General features: G+C 39.0%; 1 protein-coding gene across 1 annotated transcript in view; it reads right to left on the reverse strand.

The window, feature by feature from the left end:
* LOC126463579 (baculoviral IAP repeat-containing protein 6) overlaps positions 1-21,430 on the reverse strand; it is a 314,074-nt gene that overhangs the window by 282,580 nt on the left and 10,064 nt on the right. Inside the window, 2 exon segments of the mRNA XM_050096169.1 lie at positions 10,340-10,505; positions 16,071-16,293. Coding sequence (XP_049952126.1) covers positions 10,340-10,505; positions 16,071-16,293 — 389 coding nt within the window.

Here is a 21,430-nt window from a genome sequence, read left to right on the forward strand (position 1 = left end):
CCCACTTCCTTTCGTCTTCCCCTCTCCTTCCCTCTTTCCTGATGAGGCAACAGTTTGTTGCGAAAGCTTGAATTTTGTGTGTATGTTTGTGTGTCTATCGACCTGCCAGCGCTTTCGTTCGGTAAGTCACCTCATCTTTGTTTTTATATATAATTTTTCCCACGTGGAATGTTTCCTTTTATATATATATATATATATATATATATATATATATATATATATATATATATATATATATATAGACACACACACACACACACACACACACACACACACACACACACACGTCTGCGACCTGCCAGCGCTTTCGTTTGGTAAATTTTTCCCACGTGGAATGTTTCCCTCTATTATATATATATATATTTTGCCTGTACTGGTTAAATGACTATTACCATTTTTGCTCCAGTTAAAATTGCATCTTCATTCAACTGAGACAGTTGCTGACCTACAAACCCAAAGCAGCAGCAGCAGGCCTCGAATGAGCAAATTAAACTACACCAGAAAAACAAACATTTCAATAAACCTGGTAGTCTACCTCAAGCAGGCAGCCAATAAATTAAAACAACTTTACTACTCATCAGGAACCAATCATGTTCATGCAATCTAAAGCGAAACCTGTTTGTACAAAATGAAATAACTCATGTTAGTACATAACACTTGCATGGTGTACAATAGGGACACCACTGTTAAACAACAAAATAAAATATTTCTAGGATTGTAAAATGAAATCATTATGCATATAGTAACACTACTGAAACTCTGATACTATAATTGAGACATGTGTCGTGCTTAGGTTGGTGGCATTCTGATACACACCACCACCAGATTAACTTTAGGTTAGAAATTTCACATCTTTCATCAAGACTTATGTATTCATTTTGTATCATAAGAGCTTATTTGTTTTTTGTATGAACATGGGTCAGTTTAGACACTGACTTAGTTCCAAGTAAGTAACTGTGTACTACCACCTTGATAATCCAACTTCTTTCTGACCTACAATTTTGTAGTTTGCTAATGACTCTGATGAACATTACAATTCAAATAGTCACATGATATTATTTTGCAAATATAAATTAAAAATATAAGCTACAGTGGCTGTTAGTACAACAAAATCAAGCTGTCGCTGATAGGAATATAACTGAAAACACAAGAGAAATAATTCTACTTCACACTCGTTAAGGGAAAAATGTAAGTATACTTTGGAAATGGTTACACCTGTTTACAATCAACACATTAGATATCTTTTTTTGTTCTCTAGAGAAAATGGTTTAGACCCAAAGATATGGGCATAGGGATATGTTCCAAAGATTCAACATTTCACAAATCTCCCGCTTGCAAGTCCTTTATCATAATAGAGAAGATACATTAGACAAAAATTTTGGGGCTATGAAAGGCATTTGATCAAACCCAGAGACACTTAATGCGAACAACAACAACAATGTAAGTTAAGGTCCAAAGTTCATGAGACAATGGGCAATACAGCATTACGAGAATTTATGGACTGTTTGAAGTGATGAACTTGACGGGGTAAGAAAATTATTAGTTTCTCCGTAATTGGTGGGTACTCTTACCGTGCAGCTGACAATTCAATTAATGAAAAGCCACTCCAGTTGCATGCTTACAGGGTTACAATTACTAAACAATGGAAGATCCTGGATGGAATGTAACAATATTATGAAAAGGAAAGTTGCCATTCACCATACAGCAGAGATGCTGAGTCGCTGTTAGGCACAACAAGAAAAAAAGACTGCCACAAATGAAGTAAGACATTCATCAAAAAAAACACACACACACACACACACACACGTGCGCGCGTGCGCGAAATATGACTGCAGTCTCAGGCAACTGAAGCCACACTCAGCGACTCAGCATCTCCGCTATATGGTGAGGGGTTACAATTACTGCTACTGAACAATATAAAATAGAATCATCATAACTTCTGACCGGTTTGCGTTAGGACATTCAAGCTGCATGGTTGGCCACGGGGCATGATGGGAATTAGTACATGCATGCATCATTTGGTTTCGAGACGAAGCCCACCTTCATTTGGATGGGTTCATCAACAAGCAAAACTGGGGCATTTGGGGATCTGAAAATCTGCATTTCGCAATCAAGAAATCTCTTCATCCTCAACGGGTGACTGTGTGGTATGCAATGTCCAATTGTCCAATCACAGAATAATCAGTGCAATATTCCTTGATGTCAGGGTGACTACCAAACAGTACTTGGAGGTTTTGGAAGATGATTTCATCCCCATTATCCAAAGTGACCCTGATTTCGACAAGATATGGTTCATGCAAGACAGAGCTCAACCCCTTCGAAGCAGGAGTGTGTTTGATGTGCTCAAGCAGCACTTTGGGGATCGCAAAGGTTCTGAGGTGCCCACAGGCCACTGGCATTGACCTCAATTGGCCGCCATATTCTCCAGATCTGAACACATGTGATTTCTTTTGTGGGTCAATATTAAAGACAAGGTGTACAGCAATAGCCTCAAAATAGCATCGATGTTCCGACACTTCAGCAGCTCATACAGTCGCTATTCATCTGCACCACATCATTGCCAAGGATGGCAGGCATATCGAACTTATCAAACTGTAAATCGGAATACCTGTACTAATGTTTCCAAGTTGAATGAAGAGTATGAACGCCATAGTTAGTAACTAATTTTTTTCGTATAGTGCAATAATTGTCACCCTGTTTGTACTGTATTCAAATTCACAACTTAATCAGGAACTAAAAACAACATAATACCTTGATCACTAACGCAGATACGGCGAACACTCTGGTTATTAAATACACGCAGTACGATATCAGTATAGGGGAAGAACACCTCCAAACAAAATGCCAGAATTGGTATTTCTGTTATATGTCAATATTGCACAACCAGAAACAAGTGGCAAAAGCAAGGAGATGACCTAGATGAGTGGCAAAAGCAAACAGACAACCTAAACGAGTGGCAAAAGCAAGCAGACGACCTAACTCCACATGCTGCACGTTATCACTCCCGTCGAACGAATCAGTAAGGCTGAGAGGGTGGCACAAGCAGTAGGCAAGCTCACTGGCTTCTAAAATGGGTCCCAGGCACAGTAGCATCCATGGAGAGCACACTCCACCCACCTGCAACCATCGGGAATTAACACGGGTAGCGGCAGTTTACTTTAACATAGAGCATTTGAACTATGAAGCAAGGCTTCCCGGCCACCTGTGGAAGTTCAAAATCTGTGCAAAATAGCCACCATCAACCTGGAAACAGCCAGGCTTAATATTCCTATATAACAGCTTTTAAGGAAACCAGGCCATCAGATGAATTTATGACACTGACCTCCGCTGCCAACTCGAAGGTTCAGTTTTACAAATGTCACAGCAAAGTGGTGCAGATAGTTCATCTTGGGGATTGTCTATACATTCTAGAAGATTTCATTTCCTATACTGGATGTGATTCTGCTGCTCGGCCAGAGTCCCTAGGCAATACGTAGAATAGGCAAGACGAATGGAACCATTTGCAGCGACTTTAATTTTGTGTCAAGTACCAACTGTGTGTCACTTACAAACGCAATACGAGGCAAACATTGGCATTGATTACATCATTTTATCTTGCAGGACAGATCTCTACCATTTTCTCTACACATCTTCCTTCCATAGTGTTGATTTTTTTTTACTATATCATTAAGTATATAACTTTTTAATCCAGGCAACTTTTATTTTCTTAAACATTTGGCACTGCTTCACAACAGCAGCATGTAAGATATACATATTTTACTGAAATTATGCTGTGGACAGGTAAGATTTGTTTTTCATGTCCTATTATGAAAAATATTGTCATGTCGTAACCACAAGTCCAAATCCATGAGAAGGACTGTCAATGAAGCATGTTTACTACGAACATCAAAGAACAGCCAGAACAAAACTGAACACCCGGATGGAGAGTATTGCTGCTTATACAAACATCAAATACATACTGCAGACTATACAAACATTACAAAATGAAAAATTCAGGAAACCTTACTGAAACTTTTAAGACTGAATGACAAATAATTCCTGGTTGTCAGGTTTGAACTAGTGATCAGCACACACCAGCCAGTGATGCTAACCAATACACCATGCTGCATGCAACACAGCTCACAACACTACTTCCTTTCTAATGTTCTCATTAGAGCCAACTACAACACCCTGGATCCAAATCTTGTCAACGGTCCTCTGTATGGCTGTGCCAGAGGATCCTCATAATCTGCTTGTGTTGTCACATTCTCTTCTCTATGATGAGCGTTGAAGCTTCACAATCGACGAGCGTGTTTTCAGTTTCCCTGAAGGAGGAGCCCCCACCATCAATCTGCATCTCAGGACTGTAGTAGGGCTACATATGAAGGGCACTGGCGACATTACAGTGTTTCTGCCTTCTTGACAAAGGATCATAATCCTCAACTTCGAATGCGGAGCCCAATCAGCAAAACAGGAGCCTTTCAGCAACAGTTTATGACAGTCCCACTGCCCACAGAGTCTTACAGATCCAAACCACATCTCCCACGCTGTGTAACAAGGGCCAGTGCTCAGTGTTATTGCGCTCTCGCTCTTTCTCCTGAATGTCCAGAATGCATATGTGAAACAGCTGTGTCGCCTCTTCGGTCCTGGTGAGAGATGCTCATGTAATCATCCTGAGTACCGTCCAGCTAAAACAGGAACAATGTATCAATTGTCATTTTGGTCTCACAACTGTGGAGCAGAAAGAGCTGTGTTGCTGCAGGTGAAGTTGGTACCAGATGCCCCAGAGGCAACAGCTGCACATTCTTCAACCACTGGCATTCCTTACAGTGACACACACAGCATCTAATTGATCAGTAGAAACATGTCCAATGATACCTGTGTCTGATTACTCCAATGTGTTCACAAATCCCAGGCGACCAGATGTTGGAGTGTTGTTTAAAAACTTCAGAATAGATGAGCTGGAATGATGAGATCCATTCCTCCCCTGCATGAGATCATAGTATCTCTTATACATCATTTCGTTCATTTACTGGCATTCTCTTTAAGTCAGTTCCTTATTCTTTGAGGTGACTGTGGATTTCAGCATTGCTGGATCTACCCTCTGTTCGGCAGTTATATCATTTAATGCAGCGATGACAGATTTCATGTATCACACTGCTGTGTTCTGTCAAAAGATTTCTTAAATGACAGTTGATGTCCTTGTATTTTGTGTCTATTTTTATATACCACTGTGCCGTCATACTCAGTGCCCATCTCAGCAGATGACCTGATGGAACCTTCAGGATAGTCAACCAGCATGGAGAATGGTGGTACATCACAATGGTGAATGGTTTGCCATATAAATAAGGCTGGAGCTTGCTGTTATTTATGGCTCACACAACTTCAACTCAGTCTTCTCGGTTCTACAGTAGTTCTTTTCTGACTATGAGAGTACTCTGAAACCATAAGCTACTCTTTTCAGGACCTTCTTGAATATGTACTAGAACTGCACACATTCCTTAACCACTGGCTTCGGTGTGAAGTCCTCAATATTCTTGTCATACACTGCTATGACAGATGAGGTTGTTAGTGCCTCCTTAAGGACAAGGCAAAATCTCTCTCGTGCCTTGTTACAGGAAAAATTGGCATATTCCTGCAGTAGTTCTTGCAGGGTGCTTACCTTGGTATAGAAATCCATCATGAATCATAGATAGTATGAACACATCACAAGAAAACTTCTCACATCACACGTGTGCCTAGGAGTCTGAAGTTCTGTGACTGCTCTTATCTTCTGTCTATTAGGTTATGGAGGATTCCATTCCCATTCACTAGGTGCACTAAGATTTTTATTTCTTGGGTGATGAAGAAGCACTTCTTCGGAATCAGGTGCAGATCTGCAGTTTGAAAGCACTTCAACATGGTTGTTTAGCAGTTCAGAAGTTCTTCAAATGTCTTTGAAAAAATGACAATGACATCAAGACAGCACAGACGCACTGTCCACTTAAGGTGTCGAAGAAGGTTGACCATCATAGTATGATGGTGGCTTGTGAGTTACACAATCCAAAAGGCAGTTAATTACAAACCCAGAGGCCACCAGCAGTTACAAAGGCAGTCTTTTTTCCTGGTCGGTTTCAATTTACCTGTGTCCCCATAGTTGAGAGAAATACTGAGGCCCTTTCAAGCAGTCTAGGGTGACATCAATGCTTGGCAATGGGTAGGCATCTTTCTTTGTAATTTTATTCAAACATCAGTGGTTGATGCAGAAATGCCGTGTGCCATCCTTCTTCCCAAGGGCCAAGAACACTCTGAAGGCTCACTAATGTCATCTTGCAGCTTCTTCACCACTTCCTCCCAGATTATCTGTTGTTCAACCTATGACCCCCCCCCCCTCCCCCCCTATGTAAACACTGGCTAACTGGTGGATGATCCTAGTGTCGATACAAACTAGTGGATGATCCCTAGTGTCGATACAGTATTTTGCTGTGGGCCACTTCATCAGTTCTCTCTCCACCCCAGATCTAAAAGCATGCGAAAACTGGCAACGAGTGATTAACTATCAACAACGTTGTTCCTCGGACAACCCAGATCCTATTGGCAGTCTGATAGTAGTTTCTCCATCAATAAAACTAAGCTGCCCTTCCCAGACTGGTTTGGTTGCTCCTATTCACATATCTTTATGGATAAGTTGGGCTGCTTTGACAATTGCACTCTGAAACCAACAAAAGCTTCATTTAACTGAGCATCCAGACTGATGATTCGAATGTGCCTTATTGATGACAGCAGAGTAAAATTTTCAACAACAGACAACTGCCATGAGCAATCTTTGTTGTGTGTGCTTGATGCAATAGCTTTGTCAGACTGAACTGGAGCTCAGAACTTCCAGTTTACGACAGCTGGTGATGCCTGCACAAAGTTCTATCCAAGAACGACATTATTATTACATTTTGTTAAAACAATAAATCTGAAAAGCTGTTCTTTCTGTACACTGGTAATTATTCTTGCAATTCAGGGTCCTGTTGGTGGGATGTATTTCAAATTTGCGGCTTTCAGCACAATCACTTTTGTATCACAGAGCATAGTCTTCTTTAGCTGACAATGAGAAGCATTTGACATATCAGAAATGAAGGCCCTGAGTCAACTAGTGCCTAGACAAGTTGGCTGTCAATGATGACATCAATTATGACATTATCCAACATTTTGGATTTGCATCCACGGCAGCTTCACTTCCACAGATGCTTGGCTTGCTTAATTTTCCTGAATTTGGGGGATAGTTAAGCAGCTGGTACCTCTGTACAGCAACAGGGAATGGCTATGACATGTTGGGGGGAGGGGGGGGGGGGGGGGGGACCTCATCCAGAGTACAGTGATAGGCTTCATCCCAAAGATTGCAGTTGACTGGCATGAATAGAATTATTGTGATGGTTGACATCTGGTGATGTAGTAGTCACTGAACATTTGTCTTCTTTCTCTGCAGTAATACAGGGGTCCACAGTGGAAACACACTGGGCATTTTGTTCTTTATATTCGAGAGGAGGAGTCCGGTGTACCTGCCAGGTTGTCGTTTGATGGTTGCGACATAATTGCAAGTCGGCCTAGTCCATTCATCCTAGCACATTTGACTTATGGGAGAGGTTAGTGCTAATGATTGACACACTACTTCTTAAACATTCTCTATTACCTACTGACTCAGTCGACAATTGTGGCTGCATTCTCTTGTTTACTATGTGGCATCATATACTGTATCTCTTCTCTTACCACCTGGCATATGAGAGGGATTAGGTCACGATAGATTTCCGCAACTCCCACAGGGACCACATATGGGAGTCAATCTTACTTCTTACATCTGACTCAATTCTGATACATTTCCTCTACACACCGACACTGTTTAAGTTTCTCTGTTGTTTTGACACACTTTACCAGAAGAGCTTGGTACATGTCTTCCGTGACCTCTTTAATGAAGGGTGAGTTTTTGTTAACTTCTATTACATTTGAATTCACGATGGGGATGAAAGGACATTATGTATTTAAGTCTATGTCATTTCCTCATGGTACTGGGTTCTGTTCTTTAATTGTTCTGTCTTCTGGTAAAACGATTTTGCTGACTGTTAACAAATCTTTGCTTCAGTTTAGTCTGAAATTTGTCACAGCTACCATGCTGCTCTTCACTGTTCTCAAATCACAGCTGGGCTTTGCCCTGCAAGTAAAAATATCCATTTACCAAATACATCTTGTCATCACACCTACTGTATTTCGCACATTGGCCAAATCTTTTCAGCCATTTCACTGGATACTGACCAGCATCTCGAGAAACAACGATGGCTGCCTGATGTGCAGCTGACTTTCTGCTGCTTTGGAATCTCAATATCTGAATATACTGAATACACTGAACCTGGGAACGAAGTACTGTTTGTATTCCAGTTCCTGTCCGTGTAGACAAAAGCATTTTTGTTGCCTCTCTGGAGCCAAAATGATGATGATTTTTTGAAGTGTCCAACATATCCACCAAACAATGTCACATCATGAAACTTCCTGGCAGAGTAAAACTGCGTGCCTGCGGGCAAGTGCTATAGCACTTACCCACTAAAGGCAAAAGTCCCGAGTTCAAGTCTCGGTCCAGCACACAGTTTTAATCTGCTAGGAAGTTTCATATCAGTGCACACTCCGCTCCAGAGTGAAAATTTCATTCTGCAATGTCACATCATAACCACAATCCAATCAAAATCTAAAAGCATGGTCATCAGTGAAGTACAACACTTAGCACTGAAAGCATGTTTTTGTGAACACAAACGTACAATGAGAACAGAACTTAACTGTGTGGAAAGAGAGTGCTACTCCCTACACTAACATAAAATATTCCATGACATAAATACATTACAAATGTAAGAAATTTCAAGAACCTTTGAGAAATGATAAATACTGAATAACCAATAACTGCTTGTAACTGATTTGAACTAGCAACCTGCAGCACACCAGCCAGCAAAGCTAGACACTACATCACACTGTATGCAACCCAGGCAGAGGCAATTATTATTATTTTTTTATCCATTGTATTATGCATCTACAATGAGTGTTTCAGACCCACTCAGAAAAGGCCTACACATCAAGGCCAAAAGCTGGTCATGGATTTAAATAAATCATAAATCTCTAATTGCAGCAATATTTCATTAAAGTGTAACACAAGAAAGTGTATCTGATGAAAATGTGATACACATGTAATACCAAGACCCTACATTTCTTATCTCACTTATCTGTTTATTTGATAGTAGAACTGAAACTTTCAAAGGATTTAAAAAGCTGAATGAATCACTATTACAGAAATTGAGCAGATTTTGGCAGGAACATCTACTTAGTCAGTTACAAAAAATAAAAGGTGTGTCACGCCCAACCAACAGGCCTTCCTGCCTCTTTCCCAGTGCAGCAATTCTGTCATCATTAAACAATAAACTAGTAGTTGTAGACCACAGTACGGCAGGGTATCTGTTCTTTCATTATGATCTACGACAGTTAGAGGGCTGTGGAGTAAGTACAAAATACATGGCAGGTTGCACAATAGGTCTCAAGCAACATGAAACAATAGATGACAACAGCAATAAAATTAAAAAGTAGCTACCATTACTGTTTTAATTCACAGGAAAAAGGGTGAGTTAGGGATACTCACTACACACCAAGACAGCTCTACAGTCATCGAACTCCAGCTAATTATATAATTAATAAATGAAATATGGAAAACTATATAGTACGATCTTTTAAGATTTAAAGCCAGTAAACTAGAAACTCCCCTTCATTCAGTGTCATAAAAATGTGGCAAATAATACGGTGCATAGCTAGATGTTTACATACTGCAGAAAAATTTGCAAAATACTTAAAGAAATACTGTCATGCTTCAACTATAACCAAACCAGTAGAATTCATCTGAACATTGTTCTCCATCTTTTAAACAACCAACATGTTTCACATTAAGATCACTTCATGCATATACATTATGTAGAACCATATTAGGTTAGTCTCGAATTATTCTATGAAATAGGCAATGATATATACTACTCACTCCAATCTACTAATTATCCATGACAACAACAAACATCGAATGGAAAATATTATTTAAAAATTCTGTGTAATTATATTATTATTATTATTATTATTATTATTATTATTATTATTATTATTATTATACAGAAATTACAAGAATGGTGAAAAAGGAAGCTGCTCCCCCCACCCATTCACTCAATACATTCAGCTGCAAGTTGGTGTTTGCTTACCCTGATGTTTTGTTCATTACTTACAAAGTGGTCAGTCTAACCAGTAATATTTGAGAAAGGATGGCCATATAAACATGTATCTCTAAAATAAATAAATGAATAAACAGAGTGTTCATTACCAATAGTCATGTCTGTCATTGGTATTTCCACATCACTCCTACTTGCTCCTTCCTTTGGTTTTTCTGACCAGGCCTCTCTACATTTTAAGTCAGTACAGCTAATTGTTTCACCACAGCTTCTCATGATTACAGGTTCTGATAATGAGATGTAAAACACCGCTTCTTTCTGGAAAAGAATCACAAAACAGTAACATTACAATTACATGAAGAGTAACTCATATTTCATACAGGTAAAATCTATGAAAGGACATGCAGTCACCTTTTATGGTTCAATCAACTACTGAAATTTCTTCAACATCCCTAGAGTAGTAAGTTGTAGGAGCAACATACGAATGTTAACTAAAGATTTAAATTGAATGAAAGGTTTACATAAAATTATGTTAAAAATTGTGAGTGCTATAATTCAATATACAAGGCGAATCTGAACTCTAACAAAATTTCAGATATATTTTCTGAGTCTTTTGCTATAAAGAACCCAAGATCTCTGGCAGTTTATTACAAGGTAATAATGTAATTAGAATGTATTCAGTTTGTTACCCTAATTACTTCTGTTTCTGTGAAAATTCTTTCATAAGAGTAAAAAAAACTTGTAATATGCAATCAACAAATGGTAAAACACAAACAAAGGGTAATACAACAACTTTCAGGCAAAACAAACAAGGTACAGAACGAAACCATACTGAATGCAAACATGAAAGCAAAGAATAAAGTGGACAATATAGCTGTCAACAGAAAATTGCATAAGTGAGCAAAACAAGTTCGTTTCCATATAAAGACACACAGTGCATACTGTCAATATTCACACTGGTTGTGAAGATATTTTCAAGGGAATACAGATACAAATATAAATGAGGCTATCAGCACAATAGTGGCCTAACCCACATTTTTGGAAAAAATGAGATATTCACACAAAACATCACTTTATGCCCTACCATTAGATCCTACAATTACCGGACATGTATTCAGACACCAGGTACAATGTGACAGCGTCAGATTTTGCTTATGCACCATGCAGTGTCATACGAAATGGGGCGCAATAATGGCCTATGCCACATAGGCCATTATTGCGCCATGTATGCACAGCGAGCAGGCCCGCAGGACAGCGTACCATACGTCATACAGCATGTGATGGCTGACAGAGGACACAGCTACAGTATAGACTCACAGTATTGTGGTCGACACACTGCTGAATGGTCATTAGTGTATGTGTGTGTGTGTGTGTGTGTGTGTGTGTGTGTGTGTACTACAAAACGACATGTGCAGTAGCCCTGGTAACGATGTCGAAGCTGCATTGCAAGGTAAGGATGGTGTTATGTTCCCTTGTTGGACTCATATGATTTGATGTGGACACCGGTGCAGATAAGGAACATTTCCATTTCAGACCTATTAGGATCGGACACTATTACCGATGCCTCAGACGTGGAACGTGCACCTGGCCGATTCAGCCAGCATGCAAGTGGTACAGCAGATGAGTTATGCATGATGTCAGCAGAACCCAATCTACCTGCTACATCAAAGGATACCACACCAACTACGTCAACCATGGACGTATCGGAGTGGGATCATAGTACTGACACCGTAATTGCACCGAAACAAGGAAGAAAATGGGTCCGGAATGCACACCTGAGGCCCAGAACATTCGAAAAGAAAAGTGATTTAAAGGGGAAGAATATATTACTGTGAAAGGAAATGTAGTGCCAAGGAAATGTCCTACACTCTAAGCGTGCACGTGTCAGAAGGAATGTGGTCGACATTTTTCACCTGAACCCCACCAACATCTATTTGACTCATTCTATGCATTAGGTAGTTTCGACTTCCAGTCAGCATACATTTTTGCTATGGTGAAGGTAGTCCTTACGGAACACACATATTCCCATGGTACTACAGAGTCGTGACAAGTAATAACACGCCTATACCATTTCCAGAGTGAAGAGGGCGTGGACGTGAAGGTGTGTAAAACTTTCTTTGTAAACATTTTGCAGATATCAGACAGTAGGATTACACATGTTCTTTCACACAAAGTGCAGCACCAGACCCCACTCATCAATAAGCGAGGCACATGCCCCGCTAAGAACAAAACACCAACAGCAAAGACAGTTATGGTAGAGAGCTTCATAAAACGGTTTCCAGCATATCGCCAGCCATTACGCACGAATGAATGAAACAGCGGATCAGAAGTATTTGTCACCAGACTTGAGGATGGGGAAGTTATACCATTTATATAAATCCAAGCACAATGATCTGGTCTCGTACTACATGTTTGGTCAGATAATTAATACAAGATTTGAACTGTCCTTTCATCCCCCTGTAAGTGATTCCTGCCGTAAATGTGACCTCTACAACATCAAACATGCTGCAGTCGACACCGCAGAAGAGAAGGGTAAATGGGAATGTGAAAGAGAGTAAGATCAACAAAAGGCCAAGAGCGCGCGACGGAAACGCATTGCGATGCAGCAAAAGGGAGGCATCAGGACGACGATATGACTGTGATTGCCTTTGATTTGATGAGGATTTTACCGACACTGGTACTTATGACAGGTATCTGTTACGACAAGCAGCAATTGTGGACATACTGCCTTGGAATACACGACCTATGTACCAAGAAAGCTATCATGTATGTACAGAGTGAGGGCAAAGCATCCTGAGGACCGCAACAATTGGATCGTGACTAACGCATTACATTAAACATAACATCCAAACAAAGCGACTGATTATGTACTCGGATCAATCTGGCGCGAAAATCGGAATATAAAAATGGCTTTACTGTGTCAATTCATGGTTCTCCACGCAGACTTCACACTGGAAGTAATCCACCACAAATTCCTAGTCAGTGACCATTCATACCTACCATGTGACCAGAACTTCGGTATCATCGTTAAGAACAAGGAAATTTCACATATACACACACCCTCTGACTGGATGAATGTCATTATCACTGTACGAAAACAAACCTTCACCACTATACCAATTACAAGGAATGATTTCACATCCACAGTATGTTTAGAGAGAAACATACGTAACCATAAAATGTCGACACAAAATACCAGGGTGCAATGGTTCCATATTCAGTGGCTTCAATATAAAGCATCCTCTCCTCATTTCATGTTTTATAAGTACTTCAATGAGCCAGATGTCCCGTTTGCCGATGTCAGTTTTGCTAAACGAGGGTCGAAAGTAATTGAGACCCTGGACATACTATATCCCAATGGACACGCTATTAGTGTGATGAAAAGACTGATTTAATGACCTTGATGCAATTCATACCCCCCGGTGTACCACAGTTATTACCGTAACTTTAAGACATCTGCACAGCCTTGTGGTGACACCATACCTGTAAATGATGATACGGATGATGAACCATTAACACCTCATGTGTATCTTGTCCAATGTTTGAATACAGTGAGTAAAGCAATATCAGCCTCTCCCATATGTTTTGTGTATTACAGTCAAGTGCACCGAAACAAAAGTGACCTAACCCACACAAAAAATGGTCCACAAACACTTTTATGGTTAACTCCACATATAGCCGATTACCAGACAACATACCATGTTATGTATACCACAATCATTGCTATAAGCTGCAATCACTGCCTTACACATCAATTCTGCAAACGTCAATACCTTCCAGTGGCCATTCCCACAAACCAGTAATACTTAGAAAGTGTTGCTGAACAACCTCCGAAATATTGTTGGTGTATTTCTAGTTCACCTAGTAACAGCGCCACTAGCAAATCTGCATATCAATAAATTTATCAACTACATCCTACATGCTTTTCTACTGCAGTCTGTTTCTTTCTTAAGTTTTATTATTAGTGTATATTTTAATTTTTCCTTGGTTATTTCTTCATATCCCACCACTCCCCCTTCTTTAAGATTTATTTATCTTCTAGTCTCCGGCTGTACTTTTGTTATTTCCTACGAATCACCAGTAACACCCCCCCCCCCCCCCCCAAAATTGGTAAGACATTTTTGCCCCAGTTTTAGATGTTAATCATTCTTACCAGCAAATTGTTTCATGTGAATAGAGTATTTGACAGTTTTCTGGAAATCACCTTAAATGTTTAATTTTGTTATTTTATGCTCATAACACGTTTCCTTTTCTCTTGAATTTCTGTATTTTTTTTTTTTTAATTCAAATAATTAGAAAGACCACTACAACATTCCATTTGAGTCACGTGATGCCTATAACATCACAGGCTAGCTTCTGCTCCTACTGTCATAAAGCTCATTCACAATGATATCTGTCTGTATACCATACCTCACCATCCTACAACTTTATGTGTTGTTGGTCTGATACCTTTACCACTAGCAATGCTTTCCAAAAAAGTATTTGTGTGTACTCAAATTAAATGCATTTATTAACAGCTGTCCATTTCTCCAGCTAAAATTAATGCAAAGCTATATATAGTACATTCCACCACTGAAACAACTGCACAATGATTTGTTGCTAACACTATTTTTGCATTCTGTGTAACACTTTTAAAAACTTTATGACCCTGAAACATAAAATCTTCTGCTTTGTAATCAAATGCATTATCCATTACACTACAGATCGTAACAACGTCCTTATCTCGGCTGGGTTGTCTTATAGAAGAGGAAATCAGCATTAATATTTGCCAAGAATTTTACTGTGCTTTTGGTCATAGTTCACGACAGAGTTGGCAATCTAGGTATAAGATACAGATCCGGTTGCAAGAGATCTACAACTCTCACTATCTTGTCAAACAATGACTTTGAAAGCTATTGCATTTTCTTTCTTTTTTGTGTACCTATCGACAGCACAACACTTTTGCTTTTCAGTGAGTAGTCTCCTTTAAGCCAAACGTGTTCAACATTTACAACTTTTCAGAAACCTGATTGTCAATTTTCCTGTTTATTTCCTGTAGCAACTTTTCAATTGTTCTTACAAGAAATTCACACAGCTGAAAAATCTGAGGTAGTTACTAGTGGATTAACATAGGAATTTCACATCAGTGACCAGACCACTGGCCTACAGACACTCATCATACTCGACACATATCTTTACTATTCATGTCAACTGGAGAACAGAAGGCCAAATTCCTGTCCATGGCTCAAGCTAGTGCTTCATTGAACAAGATGAAAGCTTCTTGCCATTATCACGTTGCTAGGTGATCATGATGTGAGAAGTATGTTTAATCTTCTCCAATTCTCATAAGGCATGTATTACACGCATTGAGAAGTTCTCAAGTTCCCTAATACGCAAGTTCCCATCTCCCATCCCTAATACATTCAACACACACAGCTATATAGTGTGGTGTGCCCTGTTTACAAAATATGAATGTTAATACTGAGTCATCGTGAAATTTTCATGTTGTAAAAAGTGTTCCAAATTTAATGAGAGAAAAGTCTGTAAGCACCTGTTACCTTGTACAAGTATTATCTTTTCATGTGATCATATCAGGTGGTGTACTGATCTAGTTTGCAAATCTATTTGATTCTTTAAATGTGGTCATTAACATGCTATGTATCATCATACTGACATAACTTCAAGTGGGGAGGCTGGTACTTTTTTAAGAGTGCTGCCTTCTCAAACGTTAACAATTTACATATGGAACTTTCATCTCATTTATCATCTGTCTATAATTTCCTGGTACAGTAGCTCCCTTCCATAAATAAGTTGATATTTTGGCCGATAGAGGCTCAGCTGTTACACATAAAGTTAAGGTGTCATAGCACAAAGATGAACACAAACTGTGTGCTGTGTTTTAACCTTAAGTTGACGGGTTGTATTCCAAATGGTTACAAGGCCATGGCATGTGGCAGTGGCAACCAAATCTGGCACTGAGGAAGTGCTGATGCAAACAACTTCTTCATCCCGGCTGTCTGCTACTGAAACAGCAGGAGCTGTTGCATACGTTACCGACAATGGCACATTTTGTGTATATTCGCCTTTGACAAAAGGACAGGATGGGGAATGCCGCTCATGTTCTGACCTGCAATAAATCAGAATAAAAAAAATGATTATTAATGATAAAAATTCACAACCAAATCTCCAAAAAGCATCAATTATCCACTAACAAGCAGTACAGAATAAATCTCTTATCAGGAACAAAGTGTGATAAGAACAGATAAAATATTTATACAGGGTGTAAATGATAACTGTTTGCAATGTACCACAGTGGTGTAGGAGAGTCAATTTTGAATTCCCAAAGGTAGAGACTTAACAATGCTTCTATATTTTTAACAGGAAGGATAGTTTAAGGCACTGTCAACATTTAGAACAACACAAACACAGAACTAGCCTTGATGGGAGACGGAAGGAGATGGCTGTAGAATCTTAAAATCACAGTGTCTGCCTGAAACAATTTAGGGAAATCTAGATTATGACACTTATGTGGGGATTTAAAATCTGCATCTTCTAAATATGAGTCCGTGTATCAAGTACTGTTCTACTTCGATCTGTGTTACATCACAAATTAGCAATAAGGGGAGTTAATAAATAGAAGACCATATAGTGTAAATAAACAACTGAGCAAAATTAAAGCTAGGGTAGAACGAGTAAGTAAATTGAAATACCTTGGAGAAATTAAACATCAGAATGGACTAGAAAAATTTGCAGTAGATGGAGGAGTCAACAAAATGGAGAGATCATACAGTTTGACAACAAATACAGGATGTTTGAAAAAGTACTCCCTAGTTTTAATATGTCCTAGAATCTGTAAAAAGTCACATACACTATTCTAGTTTGTGGCGTTTGGCTCATCAACTCTCCAAGTAGGCTCCCCTGCAGTTGGCAGGTCTGCTTGACCTTGAGACGGCACCAGTGCTATTGACTTTCTACACAGATATGATGATGATGATGTCAATTTTTTTAAAAAATTCTCTTTTCTGATGAAGCTACATTTCTTGTCATTGGAACAGTTAGTCATCATAACTGCAGAATCCTGAGAGCAGAGCATCCACATGAAGTTACTCAGCATCAACACGACTCTCCCAAAGTTAATGTCTGGTGCGATTTTATGGAAAATCATGTGAATGGTCCTTTAATTTTTTGTAGAAAAAACAATAAATGGGGACCTTTACTGTGACATGCTGACAGAGTGTCTCTTTTCCCAAATGGACAATATTGAGGTGGGAAAGGGGCTTGGGTTTTTCCAACAAGATGGCGTCCCACCTCATTACAGTAACCATGTGCATGCGGCTCTCAACACTCGCTTCCCAGGATAGGCAGGGCTGGCCCAATACCTTGGCCACTACAAAGCCCAGACTTAACCCCACTGGACTTCTTCTTTTGGTGCCACATAAAAAATGTTGTGTACAGTGAAAAGATCAAACACATCAATCATTTGCGGGAAAGAATCATTGTGGCGGTTGGGACAGTTACACCTGAAATGTTGGTGAATATGTGGCGAGAAGTGGAATATTGTCTTGATGTGTGCAGGGCAACAAATGGATCCCACGCTGACGTCTACTAATATTAAACAAAACTTGAAGGAATTCTCTTTCACGATATGTACTCATTGACGTAATTTTTCATTAATTTCCCCATTAAATTTATACTTAAAACTAGGGCATTCTTTTTCAAAGACCCTGTATTTACAACAAGGAAAGCACATGTAGAAAAACAGAATTAAACACTCTACCACACTGATATGACCATAATGTTTATATAGACGTTGATACCTAACAATGAACTATAAGCTGAACAGAACAGATGCCTTGGTTAGTAGGAAAGTGGATGGATCATTAGGGCATTCCATCTACTTTAAGGCCGCCCACTCGCCCGCCCGCCCACCAACCAACACACACACACACACACACACACACACACACACACACACCCACGCACGCACGCACGCACGCACGCACGCACACGCTATAAAGCCGACATCGTGAACTAGCAGTCTCCAGAGGTGGACACTCATCTGAAGACGGCTGAACAGCTGCCAGTCGAAATACTGTGGTAAAAAATTAACATGATCTGGCAGCAATCCCAAACCCTCATTTAATATTCTGTACACCGGGGAAAACTTCAAGATTCACAGAATATAAGTACTTGAAAGATGGATTATTAGAAAAATAATGGGTACAATATGAACTATAGGTGGCTGAAAAGTGAGAAGTAATGAGGAAATCTATAAAAATACAGAGAAATTATATATAAAAACAAAGATGAGGCGACCCACCGAACAAAAGCGCCGGCAGGTCGACAGACACACAAACAAACACAAACATACACACAAAATTCAAGCTTTCGCAACAAACTGTTGCCTCATCAGGAAAGAGGGAAGGAGAGGGGAAGACGAAAGGAAGTGGGTTTTAAGGGAGAGGGTAAGGAGTGGAATGTTTCCTTCTATTATAAAAATACAGAGAAAATATCAGAAGTAATGGCTACAAGAAGATTAATCTGTTTTGAACACCTCTGCCTAATAAATGAGAACAGGCCAATGAAACAACTATTCCTGATTGGAACAAATATTTCTGTCTTTCTGGGAAAAGAAATCAAAAACAGCATGGACTACAGAAGTAAGGAAAGAACTAGAAATAAACAACATCAAAGACTCAGAAATAACAATCATTTTTGAATAAAATACTATCCTCCGTTCATTGTAAGAATAAACCTCACGTAAACATTACACTATGTATTATTCTGCATTTGTTGGAACCTCATAGGATTTTATTTCACACGGAGCAGAAGCGAAGCTGTCCCGAGTTCAGTCAAGTACGATAATGAGGATACGTTTCATGCATACATCGACTCAGTGATAATATGGGACAATAGCTTTACTGGTGCATATAACTTGGAAAGCACTGGCCAGCCACCTGGCCCAACTAACCTCTAATGATGTGAACAGTTGTAAGAAAGACACAAAAAGAGAGAAGCAGAGAACAATGTAGACTTGAATATCATTTAATTTTTGAACAGAAGAAAATAATGGTGAAACTTAGGTGATGCGCTTCTTATGTGATCTGCTGGAAAACATAGCATGCATTCGATGTTAGCTAACATAGTATGTAATTAAAATGAGATTGATGAGAATTCCTGTCTTTAACAAAGGTAATTTTTCTGCATGAGCTATGTGCAGCATAAAAATGCACTGCTGGAATTTCACCACGTAGTTAAATATTGAGGCCACTGAAATGTTACGATCAGTCATCTGGCAACTTCCGAGCTTATCCCCTATCAGACTCTGACACATGTCATTGCTGCTACGTTGATAATGAGGCAATCAGTAATAGAATCTCAAGCGACCAAAAAGGCCACATTTCTCCCTCCTCTTTTATGAAGTGCTGTTCTGCATTTCACCACCACTTGACAGTGATGTGTCACAAAGTTTTGTGCATCAGTTCCAGTAAGTTTGCCAGCTTAAACGTCTTGTGTTTTTTCGTGACAAATTCCTTAACTTGGCTCCAGATCAGTTCTATTGGGTTCAGATTGCAGTATTATGGAGATGACTGTAAAAATGCACCATTTGTATAGTGTGCTCGATTCCGTGAAAATTATTGTTTTCCATGTTTCTATGACTGTTAGCACTCTGGCTCGTGAGAGACCACATTTGTCCTGTAAAACAATGGGCATATTCAGACAAAGAGTATCTGATTTTTCCATTTTCCTCCAAAAAATTAATTGTGTAATTTTTTTTAAACTTCAAAATCTTTAACACTTTTTTGTAATTTATCGATAATTAAGATGTGTATTTGCAATGACAACCAGAATTCTGCATGTGTTATATAATTAGAAACTAGAAGACATGCATCTCTCTCAGGCGGGGGGTGGGGGGTGGGGGTGGGGGGGGGGGAGATGGTTAAGTATGAGTTAATTAACACATATTTCATAAATTTCATGTTTAAATGATTTAGATATTCAAACCAAACAAAAAGAAATTATAGATCATGACGGGCTTCAAACCACCGCCCACCAGTCCACTCAATTATTAGCCCACGACGCTACCAATTACACAACAAATATAATTAAAATACCATCTTGTATATTTATTACATCCTTTTTCTCGATAAACGTCAAAGCTGATTTTTCTCTGTAATGTTATGAAAAACATCAATAACAACTTGTCTCAAGCCATTAACAGTGTTCCAAGAAGCAGGAACCACAATTATCCATTTTCGCGGTACATATTAACAGAGGAACAATCAGAGCACAAGTAGCGCTTTCGGAGACCATGACTGTGTATGATTTTTTAAATAAAAATTACATAGATAAAGTATGATTAAGAAAAACTTTGATGGCTGTAAATACATCAGGATGTCTTAAAGTTTCATTTACAGCGACACAGTAATAAGATAGCTAATACATAAGTTGGACCTACTTCCAAGAGCAGAACAACACCAGTGTATGAGAGTTGTGGCTGATGACCAATCATCGCACCTGTGTTTGTTTACATTAGGTTTATTCTTATGATGAACAGAGTATAAATTCACAAAGCTTTCAGTGCAGAAAAAATAAGAAATCAGGAACAGTATGGACTGAAGAAACGAAAAGACAACATGGTGAGAAAAACAGTGAGTACTGGAAAAATAGGAAAGAACAACAAAGAAAGAAGAGTAATTTAAGCTGTTACCCAATCCTAGTTAGTCAAAATTAATATGAAAAAAATAGGATAATAAGATAGATGAGGGACAGCACTTAAAATAAGAAGGAGGGAATAATTCCAGCAACATAAAATAAAACACATTAGTGAAATTACTGATTGGCTGAACCAGCCACTATCGACATTATCTCTAAAGAAATTTTAAGAAGCAAGCAAATTTTTTAAAACATGCCTAAATTCTTTCTTGTTGACTAATTTAGACACAGATTTCAGTACAAACAATGGCTACATTTTGTATGGAAGATAAAGTTAATCTGTTAAAATTTAGAATATTAAGTACAGCATACAATAAGCAGCTATCAATGGGAAAGAAAGCTACACACTGTAAAGTATTTCTTACTTACAAGCAAGTCATAACACACTCCATATAAACTACAAGTTGATATCCCATAAATAATTGCTTCAGCAATTACTACTTTTAGTGAATTACTTCCAACCAGATAACCTCCAATGTTGCACAATATAGCCCCTCAACAGTGAATTAATAAAGAGGAAAGCACAGTGAGTAGCCAAGAATATTTGT

The sequence above is a fragment of the Schistocerca serialis genome, chromosome 1, assembly GCF_023864345.2.
Source record: "Schistocerca serialis cubense isolate TAMUIC-IGC-003099 chromosome 1, iqSchSeri2.2, whole genome shotgun sequence".
In the NCBI taxonomy this organism is placed as follows: domain Eukaryota; kingdom Metazoa; phylum Arthropoda; class Insecta; order Orthoptera; family Acrididae; genus Schistocerca; species Schistocerca serialis.